Below are 22,345 nucleotides of genomic sequence, written 5' to 3' on the forward strand. Positions count from 1 at the left end.
TTCTCTCCCCCTCTCTGTCTTCCCCTCCTCTCTCCATTTCTATCTGTCCTATCCAACAATAACGACATCAATAGCAACAACAATAATAACTACAACAATAAAACAACAAGGGCAACAAAAGGGAATAAATAAATATTAAAAAATTAAAAAAAAACTACTTTTTATTTTCCTTATCTTGTTTTTGAGAGTACTTATAGGAATCTACACATGTACATTAGATGGTTTTGTCATACCTAGCAAATACCACTAACTTCCTAGTCAACAGCATCAACATGATCATAACAGCAAAAAAAAAAAAAAAAAAAAAAGTGAAATTTCTCAAAGTGAAATGTGTAAAAATTTAAATTACAGTGATTTTCCTGACATCTAACAAAGTGACATATAAGAGCTCTGGACACCAAGACTGGGGAGATAGTATAATGGGTATGCAGATTCTGAGGCACCAAAGGGTCCAAGTTCAATACTCAGAACCACCAGAAATAGAAGTTTAGTGTGCCCTGGTAAAAAAATAAACAAATGCAATAAATAAATAACTTTGAACAACCAGAATGAGAAGATGCGATAATTTCACATTTTGTAAGATATGAAAATAATAATGGTATCCCTTCTTTAAAAAAAAAAAAAAAAGTCTTTATTATTTGAAGAAATATGGAAAATCCCATGACAAAGGCATTGCTTCAGGTAAGAAATTTGTTGACAGATAGTGAAAATTGTTTGAACATTTACCTCTGACCCCAAACTGAGAGAGATGATCTCGTCCTCAAAAGCAGAATGCGTGTCAATGTGAGCAGGAATTCCTGAGGTGGAAGATTGAATAAGAGGTCACATAATAGATTTAACACAACTCTAAATACAGCCTCATACAATTATTGTGAAAACATTACCTGATAATATATGACCACAATTTTAGTTAAAAGGTGACATTTTGGGGGAATGTAATTAAGCAAAACTGAACTAAATTTAAATTCGAAATATCTTTACCTCCTGTTAAAAGTGCCCTATGGGTTTTACAAAGACATTCACCAATCCCAAACCAAGAGAATGGTGTGAAAGATTAAAAAACTTGCCCGAATATCAGACTGTCAAGCTTTCATAAACAAAAGTACTAGCCAGGTGTGGAGAAAAAGCAGAACAATAATTAAATGTGCCTTCTTTCATAGAGCTCGCAATACATGCTAATTGAGCAGCTATTAAGTAAAAGGAACTCTTCTATGTGGTCACTGTACCTAGAGTAAATAAGATATAGTAGCTGTTCTCAAAAAGTTTGCAAACCAATGTAAAGATAGGACAATAAGGAGGTCGGGTGTTGGCACAGTGGGTTAAGCGCATGTGGCGCAAAGCACAGGGACCGGCGTAAGGATCCCGGTTCGAGCCCCCAGCTCCCCACCTGCAGGGGAGTCGCTTCACAGGCGGTGAAGCAGGTCTGCAGGTGTCTGTCTTTCTCTCCCCCTCTCTGTCTTCCCCTCCTCTCTCCATTTCTCTCTGTCCTATCCAACAACGAACAACACCAACAATGGCAATAATAATAACCACAATGAGGCTTCAACAACAAGGGCAACAAAAAGGGGGAATAAATGGCCTCCAGGAGCGGTGGATTCATGGTGCAGGCACCGAGCCCAGCAATAACCCTGGAGGAAAAAAAAAAAAAAGAAAGAAAGAAGAAATTCAAACTATGCCATATTTTAGTTTAATAACCACGAGGCTACAACAACAAGGGCAACAAAAAGGGGGAAAAAATGGCCTCCAGGAGCGGTGGATTCATGGTGCAGGCACCGAGCCCAGCAATAACCCTGGAGGAAAAAAGAAGAAAAAAAAAAAGATAGGACAATAAGTAATTATAATACACTGTGATAAAAGCAGAGGAAAAAAAAAACATAATTCCTACCACCAGTAAGACCATTAAGATTATTTGATCCATACAAATATAAGATGAAAATGCTAACAAGTGAAAAAAAAAAAAAAAAGCCTAAAGATTTTTCAATAGCATGCCATTTTGGAATTGTCTCCCACAATCTCAACAGAGAAAGAAAAGCAAGATAATTGGGGTCAGGCAATGGCGAACCTGGCTAAAAGCACACATTACAGTGCACAAGGACCCAGGGTCAAGCCCCTGATCCCCACCTGCAGGGGGGAAGCTTCACAGGTGGTGAAGCAGGGCTGCAGGCAGCTCTCTACTTCCCTCTCTGTCTCTTTCCCTCTTTACCTCCCCTCTTTCATTTTCTCTATCTCTAATAATAAATAAAGAAATAAAATAATTATAAAAAGGCAAGATCATCCAACCAATTAGATTATTTGGCTTCTTTCATTACACATATTTTTGTTTTGTTTTGTTTTTAATTGCCACTAAGGTTATCCTAGGGTTTGGGTTGGTGCCAGCACTAGGAATCTACTGCTCTCAGTGGCTTTTTTTTTCTCTTTTTTCCTATTTTGTTTGATAAAGCAGAGAGAAATTGAGAGGCGAAGAGAAGGCAGAGGAGAGAGAAAGAGAAAGACAGACACCAGCAGACCTGTTTCACCACTTGTAAAGTGTCCCATCCCTCCACCCCTGCAGGTGGGAAGCAGGGACTCGAACCTGGGTCATTGCAAGTAGTAATGTGTGCACTCAACCGGTGTACCAGTGCCCGGCCCCCATCTTACATGCTTTTAAAGCAAGCTTCTCCCTCTCTAAATAAAATAGTAAAAGGAGGACAACAAATTAGTAATAGTAATTGCTATGACTGAACAACTGGGAGCCTACACTTGAGATAAAGTTCCTCAAGGGACTAACATGTAAGGATTAAAATGACAGATTACAACCAACATAGGTAGCAAACACACCCAAATGATTTTAAAAGTTAGTTTGTGATACATATATATATATATATATATGACTTAAGACTACTCAGTTGTGAAATATGAGAGGAATTCAGAAGGAGATACTTACCATGACCAGGTTCATACTGGTTTATAGTCAACTGATCAGGTTTATGTTTAATAAGACCTTCCTTTAACCACTTCTCCAAAATGCTATCACAAATGTCAGGAAGACCTGGAAGTCAGTAATCATAAAGGTGAAACAAATTAAAATATCTACTTTGCATGTTTTGCATAAGATTGAAAAAACACTCATGGCTGTTTTATCAAATGTCCAAAAAAAAAAAAAGCCTTCAGACAATTTTTGTACTTTGCAAAACATTAATAAAATCTTAAAAATCCACCGTAATATATAGTGAAGATATCCTGAAGAGAAAGGACCAAACTGGAATGAACCATGTACTATATGAATATTCAATTTGTAATAAACAGTAGGGCATATTAAGTATATTCTCTTATATGTAAACTTATATGGATTTTTTTAAAGTATTTTTTAATAGAGACAGAAAGGGAATGGGAAGACAGAAGAGAGAGAGAGACTAAGCAAGGGAAATGGAAGATGGGGAGAAGAGAGAGACAGCTATAGCACTGTTTCACCAAAGGTGAGGCTTCTTCCCTGTAGCTGGGAACAGGGACTTGAACCCGTGTCCTTGTGCAAGGTCACATGTGCACTTTACTGGGCATACCACTACCCAGCCTCCTGGATTTTTTTTTTAAGACTAAATAGTATAAACTAAAATTTTAATAATACCACTTCCGAGAAAAACTATGGGAGGACAGTGTTCAAGAGGAACTTAAGCTTTGCCTGTCTGCATGAATTTAATTATACACACACACACACACACACACACACACACACACATATTTGTTTATTAATTAGAGAGAAATAACTAGAGCACCACTCTGGCACATGTTGATTCTGGGGGTTGAGCTCAGGATTTCATGTTTGAGAATCCAATACTTTATCCATTGCTCCACCTCCTAGGCCATATCACTTGTCATTTGTGGGTAATTTTTTTTTAATATTTATTTATTCATTTTCACTTTTTGTTGCCCTTTTTGTTTTATTGTTGTGGTTATTGTTGTTGTTACTGCTGTCTTTTTTGTTGGATAGGACAGAGAAAAATGGAGAGAGAAGGGGCAGATAGAGGGGGAGAGAAAGATAGATACCTGCAGACCTGCTTCACCGCCTGTGAAGTGATTCCCCTGCAGGTGGGGAGCCGGGGGCTTGAACCGGGATCCTTATGCCGGTCCTTGTGCTTTGCGCCACTTGCGCTTAACCACTGCGCTACCGCCAAACCCCCTGTGGTTTTTTTTTTTTTTTTTTTGACACAGCTGCTTAAATTTAAAACATCAGAGCAGAATTGTTCATAGCAAAATTGTTAACAACAATAACAATAACTTCATACAGACAGGTATATACATACCTGGAATATGTGAAAATCATTTTCTGAAATAGCATTTAATTGTTCATCAAAGATGACTTACCCCCAGGTAACGGCTTCTCTTTATCAATATTGTTGTTCTCATAGTGGAATTCATAACCAAAATGCTTTACTCGTCTATGTTTCAAGGATTTTTGAACTGTTTCAAGAAAAAAACAAGTGTATTAAGATAAAACGGATCTCATTTCGTTAACTATTTCAAAGTCAATAGTGTGAATAATAATCAAGTGATAACACAGTAATTAAATTATTTCCGTCAATAAAACATTCTACCTCTTATCTGTTGTTCTTTTAAGTTTCAAACTGTAGCAGACATTTAAAGAGCCTCACCAATGGATCTAAGAAGTAAACACAAACACTACTAGTCATGTGGAAAGAGTCAAGGGCAGCTCTCAACAGCGAATGCCTCCAGGAAGCTCCTCCTACATTATAATGATGGGGTAAGAGCTGCTGACTCCTCCCAGGAAACCTGCCAGAGTGAGTCAAACAAGATAGCATCTGTGAAAAGGTTTACATATTTTAACTCTACAATGTTGGCTAATAAATATCAATCAGTTTGGAGTTCAAAATTGAAAGCTAGATAAATGCTATTTACTATTAATGTTCATTTTTAAATGTTTTATTTATTGGACAAAGAGAGAAATGGAGAGGGATGGGGAAGATAGCGAGGAAGAGAGACAGAGAGACACCTGTAGCCCTGCTGCACTACTTATGAAGCTATTCCCTTGCAGGTGGGGACTGGGAGCTTGAACCTGGGTGCCTGCATGTTGTAATGTGTACTTAACCAGGTGCACCACCACCCAGGCCCTTAATACTCCTAATAAGTGTTGATATGACTTGCCTAGCATTCTATACAAGTTACTTTGAACAATTTGGGGGAAATAATGAAAGTTTTACTACACTAAAAAAGGAAGATAAAAGAAAGGGCAGTAACACCAGCATTTTACAAGAACTTTTTCTTTTTTTTTTGCCACCTGGGTTATCACTGGAGTTCAGTACCTGCACTGTGAATTATGAATCCACTGCTCCCAGTGGCCCCCCCCACCACAAAGTTCTATTTTTATCTGATATAACAGGACAGAAATTGAGAAAGGAGGTGGAGATAAAGAGGGAGAAAGAGGAAGAGAGATACCTGCAGACTTACTCCACTGCTCATTAAGAGTCCCCCCTAGAGTGGGGGTAGATAGCATAATGGTTACATAAACAGATTCTCATGCCTAAGGCTCCTAGGTTCAATCACCCTCTCCACCATAAGCCAAAGCTGAGCAGTGCTCTGATAAAACAAACAAACAAACAAACAAACAAGAGTCCCCCCAGAGGTGCTGAGCAGAGGTTGAGCATGGTATGTACTCAACTGGAACTTTGAAATATCAGAGTTTCGAAGTATTACTTACAGTTTTGATTGTCTGTATCTTCTCTCCAGCTAACACTTTCCAAAAGCATGTTCTCCACTTCAGAAGAAATAATCTCTTCTATTACCACGAGGCCTGGAGGTAAGGCTTGACGCCCTAACTCTCTACATTGTGCTATGAGAAAGTAAGCCAAAAACGTTACATGGAAAACTTAACCTTTTTATATACAGTCATATGTCATTTCCTAAATGAAGTCTACAGATAAAAAGAATGAGGGCTCAAGGGAGTAGAGGAGGGGAAGAGCACATGCCTTGTATTTGTGAGGCCCTGGGTTCGTGTATCTTTATAATTCTTTAGCAAAGGGTACACTGGAATCTTATTTTACAAAAGCATACATTTGATCAGACGTATGTTTAATCACCTAGCCCAGCCCTGGACATCTATGAAAAACTCCTGAATTGCTTACAGGCGGCAAAAATTATTTATACTAGAAAATTACTGGGGGTCCAAGTGGTGGCACATCTGGTTGGGCACACAGGTTGCAGTGCACAGAGACCCAGCAGGAGCCCCCAGTCCCACCTGCAGGGAGAAAGCTCTGCAAGTGGTGAAGCAGGGCTGCCGCTGTCTCTCTGTCTCTCTCCCTCTCTATCAACCCCTTCCCTCTAGATTTCTGGCTGTCTCTATCCAATAAATAAATAAAGTTAATGAAAAAAAAAAAAAAAAAGAAAGAAAATTACTGGGACCCAGACAGTGGTGCACCTAAATAAGCACACGTGTCACCATGTGCAAGGGTCCCAATGCCCGCTCCCCACCTGCAGAGGGTCCACTTCACGAGTGCTAACGAGGGCTTACAGGTGTTTATCGCTCTCTCTCCCTCTTTATCTCCCCCTCCTAATTTCTCTCTGTCCTATCCAATAAAATAGGGGGAAAAAGGGGGAGTCGGGCAGTAGCGGCAGTAGCGCAGTGGGTTAAGCGCACGTGGTGCGAAGCTCAAGGACCGATCGATCCCGGTTGGAGGCCCCGGATCCCCACCTGCAGGGGAGTCACTTCACAGATGGTGACACAGGTCTGCAGGTGTCTGTCTTTCTCTCCCCGTCTCTCCATTTCTCTCTGTCCTATCTAACAACAACAATAATAACTACAGCAACAACAACAACAACAACAAAAAAAAAGGGCAACAAAATGGAAAATAAATAAATATATCAAAAAGTTTTTTTAAAAAAAGGAAAAAAAGGGGGGTGATGACCAGGAGCAGTGGTTTCATAGTGCCTGTACTGAGCCCCCATCAGTACTCCTGGTGGCAAAATAATAGTAGTAATAATAATATTAAAAATTATTTGCTGGAGTCGGGCTATAGCTCAGCGGGTTAAGCGCAGGTGGTACAAAGCAAAAGGACCGGCATAAGGAACCTGGTTCGAAGCCCCGAATCCCCACCTGCAGGGGAGTCGCTTCACAGGCGGTAAAGCAGGTCTGCAGGTGTCTATCTTTCTCTCACCCTCGCTGTCTCTCCCTCCTCTCTCCATTTCTCTCTGTCCTATCCAACAATGATGACATCAGTAACTACAAGAATAAAAACAAGGGCAACAAAAGGGAATAAATAGATATTAAAAAAATTATTTGCAAGGAAGATAGTATAATGGCTCCACACAAAGACGGTCATGCCTGAGGTGCTGAGGTCCCAGGTCTGCCCCACTATAAGCCAGAACTGAGTAGTGTTCTGGTTTAAAAAAAGGGGGCTGGGCAGTAGTGCAGCAGGTTAAGTGCACATGGAGCAAAGTGCAAGGACTGGCGTAAGGATCCTGGTTCGAGCCCCCGGCTCCCCCTGGAGAGGAGCAACCTGCTGGGGGTTGCTTTGCAAGTGGTGAAGCAGGTCTGTAGCTATCTATCTTTCTCTTCCCCCTCTGTCTTCCCTTCGTCTCCCGATTTCACTCTGTCCTATCCAACAAAAACAACAGCAATGGCAACAACAACAAGGGCAACAACTAAGGCAACAAAATGGAAAAAAACAGCCTCCAGGAGCAGTGGATTAATACTGCAGGTACCTAGCCCCAGAGATAACCCTGGTGGCAAAAAAAAAAAAAAAAAATTTTTTTTTTTGAACAACACAACAAAGTAGCAGGGTTCCAAAATAAGTGACATGCATATTGCTAGGTGGGTGAGAGCAGATCTGTAAGAGCTAGATTTGTCTATCCACCTCTCTCGCTGCATCTACTATTCCCTTGTCTGGTACAGGCAAGGTGCTTAAAGAATTTTCATTCATTGAAAAGCGGTTACTTAACTGATTCTTTTTTTTTCTTTTGCCTCCAGGGTTATCACTGGGGCTCAGTACCGGCACTACAAATCAATCCACTGCTCCTGGAGGCTATTTTTCCCATTTTGTTGCCCTTGTTGTGGTTGTTATTTTTCTTGTTGTTATAGCCGTTGTTGTCCTTGGACAGGACAGAGAGAAATTGAAAAAGAAGGGGAAGACAGAGAGGAGAGAAAGACACCTGCAGACCTGCTTCACTGCTTGCGAAGCGACCCCATGCAGGTGGGGAGCTGGGGGCTCGAACCGGGATCCTCATGCCAGTTCTTTTTTTTTTAAATATTTATTTTATTTATTTATTCCCTTTTGTTGCCCTTGTTGTTTTATTGTTGTAGTTATTATTGTTGTTGTCATTGTTGGGTAGGACAGAGAGAAATGGAGAGAGATGGGGAAGACAGAGAGGAGGAGAGAAAGACAGACACCTGCAGACCTGCTTCACCGCCTGTGAAGCGACTCCCCTGCAGGTGGGGAGCCGGGGTTCGAACCGGGATCCTTATGCCGGTCCTTGTGCTTTGCGCCACCTGCGCTTAACCCGCTGCGCCACCGCCCGACTCCCCTCATGCCAGTTCTTATGCTGGTTCTTGCACTTTGCGCCATGTACACTTAACCCACTGCACTACCGCCCAGTCCCCCTTAGCTGATTCTTTTATCTTATTCTGTTTTACAATAACTGAACCTCCCAAATGAGGTATAAAAAAAGAAAACATACACACATTTTTTAAAGACACTTGTATAATAATACCTTTTTCCACAAAGTTCAAATACAGAACGATCTTCTGTCCTAAGTCATCCACTATTTCTTTTCCATTGAGAGCCACATAGGCTTTTTTGGCATCTTCTGTAGTTTTGTACATTGCAAATGAGTAGGGCTTATTAGGTGGCATTAAGAGAGCATCCACCAGTCCACATTCCTCTAAAACTGGGAGCAGCTGGTTCCTACTCACACCATTGCCCAGACCACCATTGGCAACAACCAGGCTCTTAAAGAAACAAAAAGCAAAAGGAACATGAAGAACTAAAGCCAGTCAGTTTATTTTTAAGCAGAATTTTAAAAAATTAGATCATTTTAAAACAAGACTTCTACAAAGGTGTAATTATGAAAGAAAAAAGAATGAATCAAGGAATCTAAATCCCGTCCAACCTGACCTCCTCAACTGTATGTCTGTAGCCCTCAGATGACAATTACGCTTCCTTCTTACTCTTATTCTAAAAACTAGAAACAAAGAATAGCATCAGAACATGTTTAGGTTTTTTAATGACTAGTATGGGCATTTTCTCTTTAGAATCTACCAATTCAAAGGAATAAGAAAGTATGCAGCACTATTCCTTTATAAAAGAAGAAATGTATTAACCAGAATACTGCTCGGCTTTGGCTTACAATGGTGCTGGGGGTTGAACCTCGGACTACAGAACCTCAGGTGTGGAAATATTTTCCATAAACATTATGCTATCTTCCCAGCCTAAAAATACTCTATAGTAAAGATGTATCTTTGGCGCAGGTGGCACAAAGCGCAAGGACCAGCGTAAGCATCCCAGTTCAAGCCCCCGGCTCCCCACCTGCAGGGGAGTCGCTTCACAAGTGGCGAAGCATGTCTGCAGGTGTCTGTCTTTCTCTCCCCCTCTCTGTCTTCCCCTCCTCTCTCCATTTCTCTATGTCCTACCCAACAATAGCGACATCAATAGCAACAACAATAATAACTACAACAATAAAACAACAAGGGCAACAAAAGGTAATAAATAAATTTAGAAAATAAATAAATAAAAGATGTATCTTTGGAACAAAATAAGAGTGCTTTAACACACCGTGCTTTATAATTCTTTTTTTTATAAATATTGTAAAATATTGTAAAATATTTATTTATTTTAAAATAAATATTGTTGTTTATTATTGATGTTGTCCTCATTGGATAGGACAAAGAGAAATGGAGAGGAGGGGAAGACAGAGAGGAGGAGAGAAAGACAGACACCTGCAGACCTGCTTCACCGCTTGTGAGGCGGAGCTTACCCACTGCGCAACCGCCCGACTTCCTGTGCTTTATAATTCTATTTAGTCACTTAATCACAATAAACACACTACACTCAGCGTCTTACGACCTTAGTTTTCTCACTGGCTAATAAGACTTTCAGGGAATTAAATATCACTATGACTACACATATGCTCTAGAAACAGCTGTATAGTGTTATTGCTATCAATATACCCCTCAAAGTCCTCTGGCTTAACAAAGACATTATAGAAATTCAAACTAGGGGGTTGGGCGGTGGCGCAGTGGGTTAAGCGCATGTGGCGCAAAGCGCAGGGACCGGCGTAAGGATCCCGGTTCGAGCCCCCGGCTCCCCACCTGCAAGGGAGTTGCTTCACAGGTGGAGAAGCAGGTCTGCAGGTGTCTATCTTTCTCTCCCCCTCTCTGTCTTCCCCTCCTCTCTCCATTTCTCTCTGTCCTATCCAACAACGAACAACACCAACAATGGCAATAATAATAACCACAACAAGGCTACAACAACAAGGGCAACAAAAAGGGGGAAAAAATGGCCTCCAGGAGCAGCGGATTCATGGTGCAGGCACCGAGCCCAGCAATAACCCTGGAGGGAAAAAAAAAAAAAAAAAAGAAAGAAATTCAAACTATGCCATATTTTAGTTTTTAGTCTAAGATAGAAAGTTAACATCATGTCAAATCATGTGTGTATTTAATATGGATGTGAGATATGGCTAAACAATCACAACCTTCATCTCTGAGCAATTATTAACACAACCACACATCTACATTCAAATGATAGTAGCTTTAGCTCACCTGAGTAGCATGGGGTACTGCTTCAATGCCTTCATGTCTCAGCAATGTATGTCTGGCCTTACTCTGTTTCCTTAAGAACTTCTTCTCAGTTTTATTGAGTCTCCCATTACTTTGCTGGCTGCTGTCCATGGCAATGCTGAAAAAAAAGTACAAAATGTTAATCTAATAGTCCTCCACAAACAATTAAATGCTGTCATTCCAGTTTGTGGTTAATAAATATTTCTATGTGATGATTTCTTAATAGCTACTTCATCTTTTACCAACCAAAAGAAATGAGAATAAACAGATGAATATGCAATAAAGACTAACAGAGTAACAGAGAAGCAAGAACATAGGATGGGGGAGACAGCATAATGGTTATGCTAACAGACTCTCATGCCTGAGGCTCCTAAGTCCCAGGTTCAGTCCCCTGCACTACCATAAGCCAGAGCTGAGCAGTGCCTTTGGTGTTTCTCTGTGTGTGTCTCTCTCAAAAATAAAATTAATAAAAAAACTTAAAAAAAAAAAAAGCAAGAACATAGAAAATTTCTTGTAGGTCTTTAAGTTCCCAATGTGGGGCCTGACAGCAATTCAGCCAGTTGAACACACTTGTTCCAATGTGCAAGGACCTGGATTCAAGTCCCTGGTCCCAACATACTGGGGAAAGCTTCAGAGGTGTGTGTGTGTGTGTGTGTGTGTGTGTGTGTGTGTGTGTATGTGTGGTGTGTGTTTTCATACTCCCCCATCCTCTTGATTTCTCCGTCTCTAGCCAATAACTAATAAAATTGTTATATTATTTTAAAAGTAAAAATCCAGTCCCAATGTGTTAGTTTTACCAAGTGAGCTACTTTACCCATTGCTGATATATCCCTCTATAAAGTCCTAGGTGACACATGGCACAAATTTATCTTTTTAGTACTTAAAATTAATTAATTTATTTAACACAAAGGAGAGAAAGAGAACCAGAGCATCACTCTGGCACATGTGATGCCAGGGATCAAATTCAAGACTTCACATTTGTAAGTCCAGCATGCTAGTCCCTGTGCCACCTCTCAGGCAACATGCCATAAATTTTATAAGCATACTAAGCAAGGAAAAAAGGAAATAAATTCACAGGTACTTATACACTGTTACATTTGTAGACAGTTTGTGTGTCATAACTATTTAGAAAAACATATAGAAAGATAGATAGAAAAGTAAGGGAATGACAAAATAAAAACTTGAGGAGAAACATTAGTTCTGAGTAATAAGAGAGGAATGTGATATGAAAGGCTCACACACAGAAACACCAAAGGTATTCATAAACTACATGGTGGCATAAGTTTTTGTTTTATAATTGTTTAAGTTGTGCATTTTCTTTTCTCTTCTTTATTTTTAAAAATTTTTAAATTTATTTTCCCTTTTGTTGCCTTTGTTGTTTCTTATTGTTGTAGTTATTGTTGTTGTTATTGATGTCGTCTTTGTTAGGACAGAGAAATGGAAAGTGGAGGGGAAGACAGAGAGGGGGAGAGAAAGACATCTGCAGACCTGCTTCACCGCCTGTAAAGCGACTCCCCTGCAGGTGGGGAGCTGAAGGCTCAAACCAAGATCCTTACTAGTGCACTTAACCTGCTGCACTACTACCCGACTCCCAAGTTGTGCATTTTCTATATGTTTACATCAGCAACTAGAAATCAGAGCTCCACAGAACTGTTTTCCCTTTATTGAAATCCATTAATTAGCATATTATCCAAAGAGCTTTCAAACGATCCAAATCTGCCTTCCATCATGTCTTTTTTTATATTTTATTTATTTTACTTTTTTTGCCTCCAGGGTTATTGCTGGGCTCAGTGCCTGCACCACGAATCCACTGCTCCTGGAGGCCATTTTTTTCTTCCGCTTTGCTGCCCTTGTTGTTTTTATTGTGGTTGTAGTTATTATTATTATTGTCATTGATGATGTTGTTGTTGGATAGGACAGAGAGAAACGGAGAGAGGAGGGGAAGACAGAGAGGGAGAGAGAAAGACAGACACCTGCAGACCTGCTTCACCACTTGTGAAGTGACTCCCCTGCAGGTGGGGAGCCGGGGGCTCGAACCGGGATCCTTACGCCGGTCCTTGCACTTTGCGCCACATGCGCTTAGGGTGTCCCATTTCTAACAAGGTGATTTTCTTGCCCAAAGAATTCCTACTCTTTTTTTTTTTTTTTGGAGAGAGAGAGACACACACACAGAGAAACACCAAAGCACTGCCCAGCTCTGACTTACGGTGGTGCGGGGGATTAAACCTGGGACTTAGGAGCCTCAGGCATGAGAGTCTGTTTGCATAACCATTATGCTGTCTCCCCACCTGGAATTCCTTCTCTTATACATACGTGTGCCCATGCCCTCCATGAACAAGAGAGCGCCTACAATGGACCATGGAAATTCCTGTGTTTGAATGGAAATTATAATTTAAAAAATTATAATAAAAAAAAAGTGTTCTGTGAAATAAGGCCTGGTGATAAAGTATGGCACATTTATCAGGATATACATAAAAATCTCCAGGATATATAAGAAATTAGTAGCATGGGCTGCCTGCAGGAAGGGGAGATAGGTAAATCAGGTACAGGAAGGAGAGATTTCCTCCTTGGTAACTTTCACATCTAGTAGCTGTTCAAACTGCAAACATATCTATTTAAGCAATTAGATAAACATGGCCCCATTGGGGTGTGATGATGGTACTCCCACAGATAGCACACATTATCATGTGCCAAGACCAGGGTTCATGTCCTCAATCTCCACCTACAGCAGTGCTACAGATGGCTCTTCTCTTTGTATCTCATCATCTATTCAAAAAAAAAAAAAAAAAAGCAACTGAGAGCAGTGGAGTCGTCCTACAAGCACTGAGTCCCAGTAATAATCCTGGAAAAAACAAAAACATTTCTCAATCTCTTTAAGTTATGTGTCTTTATTCTTACTAGAAAATTAGTTCTACGGAAGTAGAGATTTTGTCCATATAGCTTGCTCCACAGCACTCAGCAAATAATACAAGATTGAACACTTAAGGGTTACACATTAAACTAAGCCTAAACTTACCATCTTACTTTCTTTAAAATTTATTTATGAGAGAGAGAGAGAACCAGATCATCACTCTGGCACCTTGACGGCAGGGATGTACACTGTGACCCTCACATCTGAGAGTGCAACACTTTACCCACTGTGCCACCTCCTGGGACACACCATCTTCCTTCTAAACCTCTTCTCTAGAACCCTGAGTTTGGAGGCATTCCTCAGTATCATTATTAACAATTCGGTGTATTCCCCCCAGTTCTTTAGTGACCAGATTGTATTGTAGCTACCTGTTGTCTACTTGAGGGATGGGCCTGAGTGGTGGACACACAGCAGACACTCAGTATTAAAGTTAAGTGAATTTAAAGAATTAAAGTTAAGTTAAGTTAAATTAAATTTAAGTGAATTTAACCCAAGCCAGGGGCTGACAACACCAGACAACACCAAACCAGTACACCCCGGGGCTGACAACAACAGACCAGTACATCCCGATGGGGCCATTTTTATCTAATGCTTAAATAGGTAAGTACTGCAGCTTGAACAGATACTAGATATGAAATACTCCCAGAGGAATAAAGAATAGGAAAGCTATCAGGGGAGAGGATGGGATACGGAGTTCTGGTGATGGGAATTATGTCGAGTTGCAGCCCTCTTATCCTATGGTTTTGTCAGTGTTTCCTTTTTATAAATAAAAATTTTTTTAAAAAAGTTACCATGGAGGAAATCTCTCTTTTCTTCCTGTACCTGATTTACCCATGTCCCCTTCCTGAAGGCAGCACTTAATACTGATTTCTTATATGTCCTGGACATTTATTTGCATATCCTCATACTTGTGTTGTACTCTGTTATCAGGTCTACTTCCACAGAAATCTAACTTTTGTTTTAACCTTCTCTTTGTGTGTGTCTCCAGATTACACACACACACACACACACACACACACACACACACACACACACACACGAGCACAGGAAGATTCAGCTGCCAGCTTTCTCGGCCACCACCTTACTTGCCTAACATGCTCAACAGTCAACAACAGCACCAAAGTGACAGTCCCTGAGCCTAGAAGAAAACAAAACAACAGACACACAGCAGGTGAGCACCCACAGACCCCCCACACACACCACATACACCATCCTGCCCCGCCCTCAGACTGTACACCCTCACATACACACACATGCACACACACCATCCCACCCCTCCACCAGACTGTACACCCCCCACACACACCCCACTCATACACACACATGCACACACATCCTGCCCCGCCCCCAGACTGTACACCAGCACACACACACACCCCACTCATACACACACCACATGCACACATCCCGCCCCTCCACCAGACTGTACACCCGCACACACACACCCCACTCATACACACACCACATGCACACATCCCGCCCCTCCACCAGACTGTACACCCGCACACACACACCCCACTCATACACACACCACATGCACACATCCCGCCCCTCCACCAGACTGTACACCCGCACACACACACCCCACTCATACACACACCACATGCACACACATCCTGCCCCGCCCCCAGACTGTACACCCGCACATACACACCCCACTCATACACAAACATCCCGCCCCCAGACTGTACACCCGCACATACACACCCCCCACTCATACACACACCACATGCACACACAACACCCTGCCCCGCCCCCAGACTGCACACCCCCCCACACCCCATATACAAACACACACCCCGCAGACAAGCGCACACACCCCATCCCGCCCCGCCCCCGCAGCCAGTCCCCGCTGCTCCGAGTACCGCCCCCACCCCTTTCTCCCGGAGCTCGGTCCCTCGCTGGGGAAGGGAGGAGACCCCAGAAGAACACGACTGCCAGTAACACCTGCCAAACCTCGGCGTCGGTTCAGGCTTTGTTCTCAGCCCACGGGTGCCCTGTCCTTCGCCAGTTCTTCTAACCTCGCCGGAAAACTCGCGGGCGCCTGCACAGCGCCGCCTCACCTGGGCGCCGCCATGTCGGAGAAAGAGGAACTACATTTCCCAGAAGTCTGCGCACTGACAGCGGAGCTCCCACAAGCCCCTGCGCCCTCCCTGGTCCACCGCTGGTTTTCAAGTGACCCTGAGCCTGGTTTATGAACTACTCCGGGTAGAGAAAGCCCACTTGTGGAGAGAATAGTAAGGGATGGCAGTGTGCCGAAGTGGACACGGTGGCCTCTGCTCCTCTGCTCCTCAGCTCCACGCCCCCCTCCCATCACCCGGCTCGCATCCTCCGGTATCCTGTGGGTGGAGAGGAGGCTGGTAAAAAAAAAAAAAAAAAAAAAAAGATAGAGGCGAGGAAGCCATTACAACAGAAGCCAAACCTTCCACCTTCTGCATCCCACAATGACCGTGGGTACATACTCCCATAGGGTTAAGAATAGGAAAGCCATCAGGGGAGGGGATGGGATACAGAGTTCTGGTGGTGGGAATTGTGAGGAGTTGTACCCCTCTTATCCTATGGTTTAGTCGATGTTTCCTTTTTATAAATAAAAGAAAAAGAAGGGGGGCGGGCTTGCACTTGTGCCCGCGGAAAGGTGAATACCACGCTACCCCAGGGCCAGAGAGGGGCGAGAGGCTGGGTGGAGGACAAGACATAAGCTATTTCCCGGGACACTCTAAAGGCAGAGGGGAAGAGAAAAGATTAGTTGGCACTAGAAAAGACACAGGAGAGCATGATTAGCTGTTCCTGCTCTATGCCCGTTGTGTGACAGAAATGTCTAAAAAGCGTTGTACGCTGCGATGCAGCAAAGGGCACTGGCACAGTGTCCCCTCCCACCCCAACAGGGTGGCCTGCCAGTGAAAGTCAGGGCTGGGTTAACAGGAAAAGAGGCCCCAACAGGCAGTGCTGTTGTTGCTATTCTCTGATCTCACCACCCTTGGTGCCCTTTTTGTCCTTATTCTTGTTGCCTCCTACTTACAAGGTGGTTGCCATTATTCTAGTCATTGGTAACATGTTTAGCTAGAGAAAGAAGAGCAGAAGTCTAAGTTTTCATCCTGGAAATGAAGCTCCCGATGTACTGCTCATTGATTCTTGTCCCATACATGGGCCTCATGTTATGGTGATCAGGTAAGCATGCTATGGTGATCAGGTAAGCATGCTATGGTGATCAGGTAAGCATGCTGTGGTGAGCATAACATGGCAAGCACAAAGATACCCTGGAATAAAGTTTAATGACATTTACAGACCTTAAAATTGTTTATTGTGGGGGTCGGGCGGTGGCGCAGTGGGTTAAGCGCATGTGGCGCAAAGCGCAGGGACCGGCGTAAGGATCCCGGTTCGAGCCCCCGGCTCCCCACCTGCAGGGGAGTCGCTTCACAGGCGGTGAAGCAGGTCTGCAGGTGTCTATCTTTCTCTCCCCTCTCTGTCTTCCCCTCCTCTCTCCATTTCTCTCTGTCCTATCCAACAACAAATTGCGTCAACAAGGGCAATAATAATAACCACAACGAAGCTACAACAAGGGCAAAAAAGGGGGGGGGAATGGCCTCCAGGAGCGGTGGATTCATGGTGCAGGCACCGAGCCCAGCAATAACCCTGGAGGAGGAAAAAAAAAAAAAAAAAAAAAGAAGAAAAAAAATTGTTTAATGTGTATGCCCTTTTCATGGGATTTCCCTTATTTCTTCAAATGAATAAAGGTGTTTTTTTTAAGAAGGGATACTATTATTTTCGTGTCTTACAAAATGTGAAATTATCACATCTTCTCATTCTAATTGTTCAAAGTTATTTATTTATTGTATTTGCTTCTTTAAAAAACTAGAGGACCACTAAATTCCTATTTCTGGTGGTTCTGGGTATTGAACTTGGACCCTTTGGTGTCTCAGAATCTACATAGCCATTATACTATCTCCCTAGACTATCCTAGATTATATAGGGGTCCAATATAACCAATAGATTCCTTACAGTCAAAGCATTTACTTAACTGGAGCAAGAAGAACGACATAATAAGTCAGCAAGATGTCAAGTGTGAAGAATTCAACAGACCTTTGCTGGCTCCCAGAAGTAAGGGTCCTTGTGCAAAGACTGGAGAGAAGTTTCTAAGCACAAGGGAAAGCCCCCTGTGCCCAGAGCAAGGAACAGAATTCTTTAGCAATCTGAATATGCTTGAAAACAGATTCTTGCCACAGGGTCTTGATAAAAACCTAGCCAGCCAATACATTGATTTCTTTTTAAAAATCTATTTATTTTATTTATGTATTTATTTATTTATGGATAAAGACAGAAATTGAGAGGGAAGGGGGAGCTATAGAGGGAGAAAGAGAGATACATATAGTGGTCCGGGAGGTGGTGCAGTGGATAAAGCATTGGATTCTCAAGCATCAGGTCCCAAGTTCAATCCTCAGCAGCACATGTACCAGAGTGATGTCTGGCTCTTTCCTCCTCCTATAAATCTCATGAATAAATAAATAAATTCTTTAAAAGAGACAGAGATACATATAGCACTGCTTTAATGCTTGTGAAGCTCCCCCACCCCCTTAGCTAGGGACCTTGAACATTGTTTAATGTGTATGCTTCTTGGTGCACCACTACCCCGTCCCCAATATACTTTGATTCTATCCTTATGAAATTCAGAGAAGAGCAATAAAATGACCCAACTCAAATGTCTAACCTATAAAACTCTGAATTAATAATTATCCCAGGCTGAAGAGATAGCTCAGATTGTTAAGACTATCAACTTGTATGCTTGAGGCCACAGAAGTCCCAGATTCAATCCCCAGTATGTTAAGCCAGAGCAGAGTAGTGTTCTGATCCTCTTTCTCCTTCTCATTTTCTGTCTCATAATAAATAAATTTTTTAAAGATTTTTACTTATTTATGAGAAAGACAGGAGGAGAAAGAGAGAACCAGACATCACTTTGGTACATGTGCTGCTGGGGATTGAACTCAGGACCTCATGCTTGAGAGTCTAGTGCTTTATCTACTGCATCACCTCCTGAACCCATAAATTAATCTTTCAAAAACACTTTTCCAGAAGACTGAACTATGAATACATTAGGCTTACCCCAACTAGCCACTAGCTAAAGGGAATGAACTAAATTAGTGTGACAGCCTTAGGCCAGTTTTAATTCACTCCATGGGACTAGAATGAGACCCACTTTCCCTGAGATCAAGAGACCCTGGCAGACTGCACTCTGCCAGCAGGTTAGCAGGAAAAGAAGAACAACTGTCAAGTAGACCATGTTTTCCATAGGGGATCAATACTTCTTTCTGACTGGATTATTGTAATATGGCCTGTTGAAATCTAAGAGGAAGGGGTGCTGGATGGAAGAGTACTCTTGTAAACTAGTAACACATTTCAAAAGCCTTTAACAATGGGATAGAAATCACTAACTTGAGTCATAAATAATAACCAAAAAGTCATGGGACATATAGTCAATGGAATACTACACAGCGTCTACTAAAGACTGTCCTTTGGGACTAAATGGATGGGATTGGCAATGATTATGATTAGTGAATAAGAAAGGAAGTGAAGGGCAACTAATGGATGGTTTCACTAACAAGAAGAATATAGAGAATTGAAATACTTGAGCTTGAAAAAATAAATATATATAGTCAACCCATATCTATGACCTTGGGAGAACTATGGTGGTTACCATTGGAAGGAGACAGGGCACAGAACTTTGCTGGTGGGAGTGGTTTAGAATTACACTTATACTGTCTTATAAACTTGGAAAGCACTATTAAATCACTAGTAAAAATTAAAAAAATAAATCATCCAAAGGAAAAATTCTAACAGCTATTATGCTTCTGATCTAAGACTTTAATCGGCAGCCTGGAAGACAATGCAGTAGCTACAGTAAAGGCTGATCCTTGCTCTGGTCCTTGAGCTTAGGTCTATGTGCCCTTAACCAGATGTGCCACCACCCTGCCCCTCTCTACCTATTCTTATGCAGCTTACTATATTCTTTCTGGGCACATAAGAAAAATCAAGTTTCTTTGCAAATTTTCGTCTTCCTGGCTATTTCCCTGGGTTGTTGGCTTCTAGAAACTCTAGCAAGAACATGTTCTATAAAGCCATTTGATGTTTACTGTGACACTATAGGACTGGATACATTATTCATACTTTTCTGTTAAAAATTCAATGAAAAGTTTGTAGTTCTTGAAGTAGCATGGTGAAAGAATTCCCCATACAGTAATTAGAGGTGAAAGTAACAAACCTTTAATATATAATTTAAAACTCTGCTTGGAGGATTGTTCCAGTCAGGAACAAGACGTAAGGTTATAGCTGTAAAACATTAACCTCCCCTGAATGGTTTATTTATTCCTGAGGCTGAAGATCTGCTTACACAATACAGTAGTTGTTATCATTATAACTATTATTTGCCATGGGGTTATTTTGAGGCTTGATGCCTGCACAATTCCAAGGGCTATTTTTTACTTTTATTTTTCTGATAGAGACAGAAACAGAACAAGAGATAAGCAACTGCAGTACAGCTCTGCAGTCCATGAAGTATTCTTCCTGTAGTTAGGGACCATGGGCTAGAACTTGCATATTCGTTATTATTATCAACATCATCATTATTTTAGTAGAGTACTGCTCAGCCCTGGCTTATGGTGCTGCAGGGAATTAAACCGAATTAAACCTGGGTCTTTGGAGCCTCAGGCATGAGAGTTTTATTTTTTTCTCTCTTTTTTTTTTAAATATTTATTTATTCCCTTTTGTTGCCCTTGTTGTTTTATTGTTGTGGTTATTATTGTTATTGATGTCAGCGTTGTTGGATAGGGCAGAGAGAAATGGAGAGAGGAGGGGAAGACAGAGAGGGGGAGAGAAAGATAGACTCCTGCAGACCTGCTTCACCACCTGTGAAGTGACTCCCCCTGCAGGTGGGGAGCCGGGGGCTCGAACTGGGATCCTTATGCTGGTCCTTACCCTTTGCGCCACCTGCGCTTAACCCACTGTGCTACCGCCTGACTCCCTTCTTTCTTTTTTTTTAATTTACTTTATTTTATTTTATTTTACTTTTTAATCAGAGCACTGCTCAGCTCTGGCTTTTGGTGGTGTGGGGGATTGAACCTGGGACTTGATGGAGCCTCAGGCATGAGAGTCTGTTTGCATAACCATTATGCTATCTACCCCCAGCCCCTGAACTTGGATCCTCACACATGATAACATGCTCAATGGGGTACACCACAACCGAACCCCAAAACAGCAGAAGAGAAAAGGGATATAGAAGATAATTCAATGTACAGGTGTTGTTGTGCGCGGGCTGCGGAGAAGAGAGGGGAGGTCCGGAGCGAAGAGGGAACACAAATCTTTATTTGCGCTGGCACCTCAGAGTTGGGTGCTAAAGAGGCAGGTTGGGCCACGTGGAGGTAGCGAAAATGGCCGCCTCATGCAGTAACCTTTCCTGTGTCTGAACACCGGAGTGAAGCACTGGCAAGAGAGTGAGGTGCAGAAGAAGAAGGGCTTTTATAGGAGCAGCTTTCACGAGAATGGGAAGGGAGAGGAGTAACCACAACACTCCAGAATAGGATAATAACTCTGGTGAGAATGGGAGGGGGAGGAGTAACCAAAGCACTCCAGATATCGCGGGGATATAGACAATGCCCTGAGGGCACAACATGGTGGAACAGGCACTCCGAGAATGTCCCAACTCTCACGGGAACTAGCAATAGCCCGAGGGGACAACATGGCAGATGTGACTGTGTCTGCACAATTTCCCAGCATACAGGGAAATGTTTGAAGTGACCAGAGAAGTGGGGCTTGTGGGTGAAACAATAATAAAACAATTTGTAAAGCCTCCCTTAAAAAAAAAAAAAATCCCAAAGCTGTTTAAACACTTCATTATAAAAAGTACTGTTACTCTGAGGGATTGGTACCACCACTCATCTTTCAAAGACCAGAAAATAACAAGGATACTTGCCCAAATGATGGGTATAAATCCATATTCATATAACCATGACTGTTTAGACATTATTATCATCACCAGGGCTTCACTGCTTCAGGCCAACTTTTCCAAGTAGAGAGAGACAGACAGACAGAGAGAATGGGAGAGATATCACAGGACCTAAGCTTTCCCCAATGTTATGGGGGCTGGGGATTTGAACCTAGGCCATACTCATAGCAAAGCGGGCACTCTCCCAGGTGAGATACCTCACTGACTTTTACTTATTGACTTTAAAAGATTAATTGATGAAAAAGAGAAGGGAGAGAGAGAGAGAGGGAGAGAGACCGACCAGGTTCAGCTCTGGCTTATAGTGATGTTGGAGACTGAACCCCAGGGCCTCTGGGACTTCAGGTATGGCAGTCCTGTGCTCTAATATGCTAAGCTATCTACTGTGATCATTCCCAGTTTAGGGCGTAGATTTCTTCTTAGTTCTGATTAACTGGTCTTAGATTTTACTTGTATTATGGCTAACTAGGCCCTCATACTAGAAACTTCAGAATTGACATTTTTAAAAATGTTTTATTAGGAGTCAGGCTGTAGCGCAGCGGGTTAAGAGCAGGTGGCACAAAGCACTAGGACTGGCATAAGGATCCCAGTTCGAACCCCGGCTCCCCACCTGCAGGGGAGTCACTTCACAAGCGGTGAAGCAGGTCTGCAGGTGTCTATCTTTCTCTCCTCCTCTCTGTCT

The 22,345-nt window shown here is 42.2% G+C and overlaps 1 protein-coding gene across 2 annotated transcripts in view; it reads right to left on the minus strand.

Moving 5' to 3' along the window:
• ALKBH8 (alkB homolog 8, tRNA methyltransferase) overlaps nucleotides 1-15,779 on the minus strand; it is a 37,477-nt gene extending 21,698 nt beyond the window's left edge. The window contains exons 1-7 of one of the 2 annotated variants that reach the window (XM_007520640.3): nucleotides 15,621-15,779; nucleotides 10,745-10,880; nucleotides 8,698-8,935; nucleotides 5,693-5,824; nucleotides 4,342-4,437; nucleotides 2,924-3,028; nucleotides 727-797 (exon numbers count right to left, since the gene is read on the minus strand). In XM_007520640.3, the coding sequence (XP_007520702.1) occupies nucleotides 727-797; nucleotides 2,924-3,028; nucleotides 4,342-4,437; nucleotides 5,693-5,824; nucleotides 8,698-8,935; nucleotides 10,745-10,873 (771 nt within the window). In that variant the 5' untranslated portion in view covers nucleotides 10,874-10,880; nucleotides 15,621-15,779. The remainder of the gene's footprint in view (nucleotides 1-726; nucleotides 798-2,923; nucleotides 3,029-4,341; nucleotides 4,438-5,692; nucleotides 5,825-8,697; nucleotides 8,936-10,744; nucleotides 10,881-15,620) is intronic. The other variant, XM_060179796.1, reaches the window with a different exon arrangement.
• Between the last annotated feature and the right edge of the window lie 6,566 nt (nucleotides 15,780-22,345).

This window comes from Erinaceus europaeus, chromosome 20 (assembly GCF_950295315.1).
Source record: "Erinaceus europaeus chromosome 20, mEriEur2.1, whole genome shotgun sequence".
NCBI classification, from domain to species: Eukaryota; Metazoa; Chordata; class Mammalia; order Eulipotyphla; family Erinaceidae; genus Erinaceus; species Erinaceus europaeus.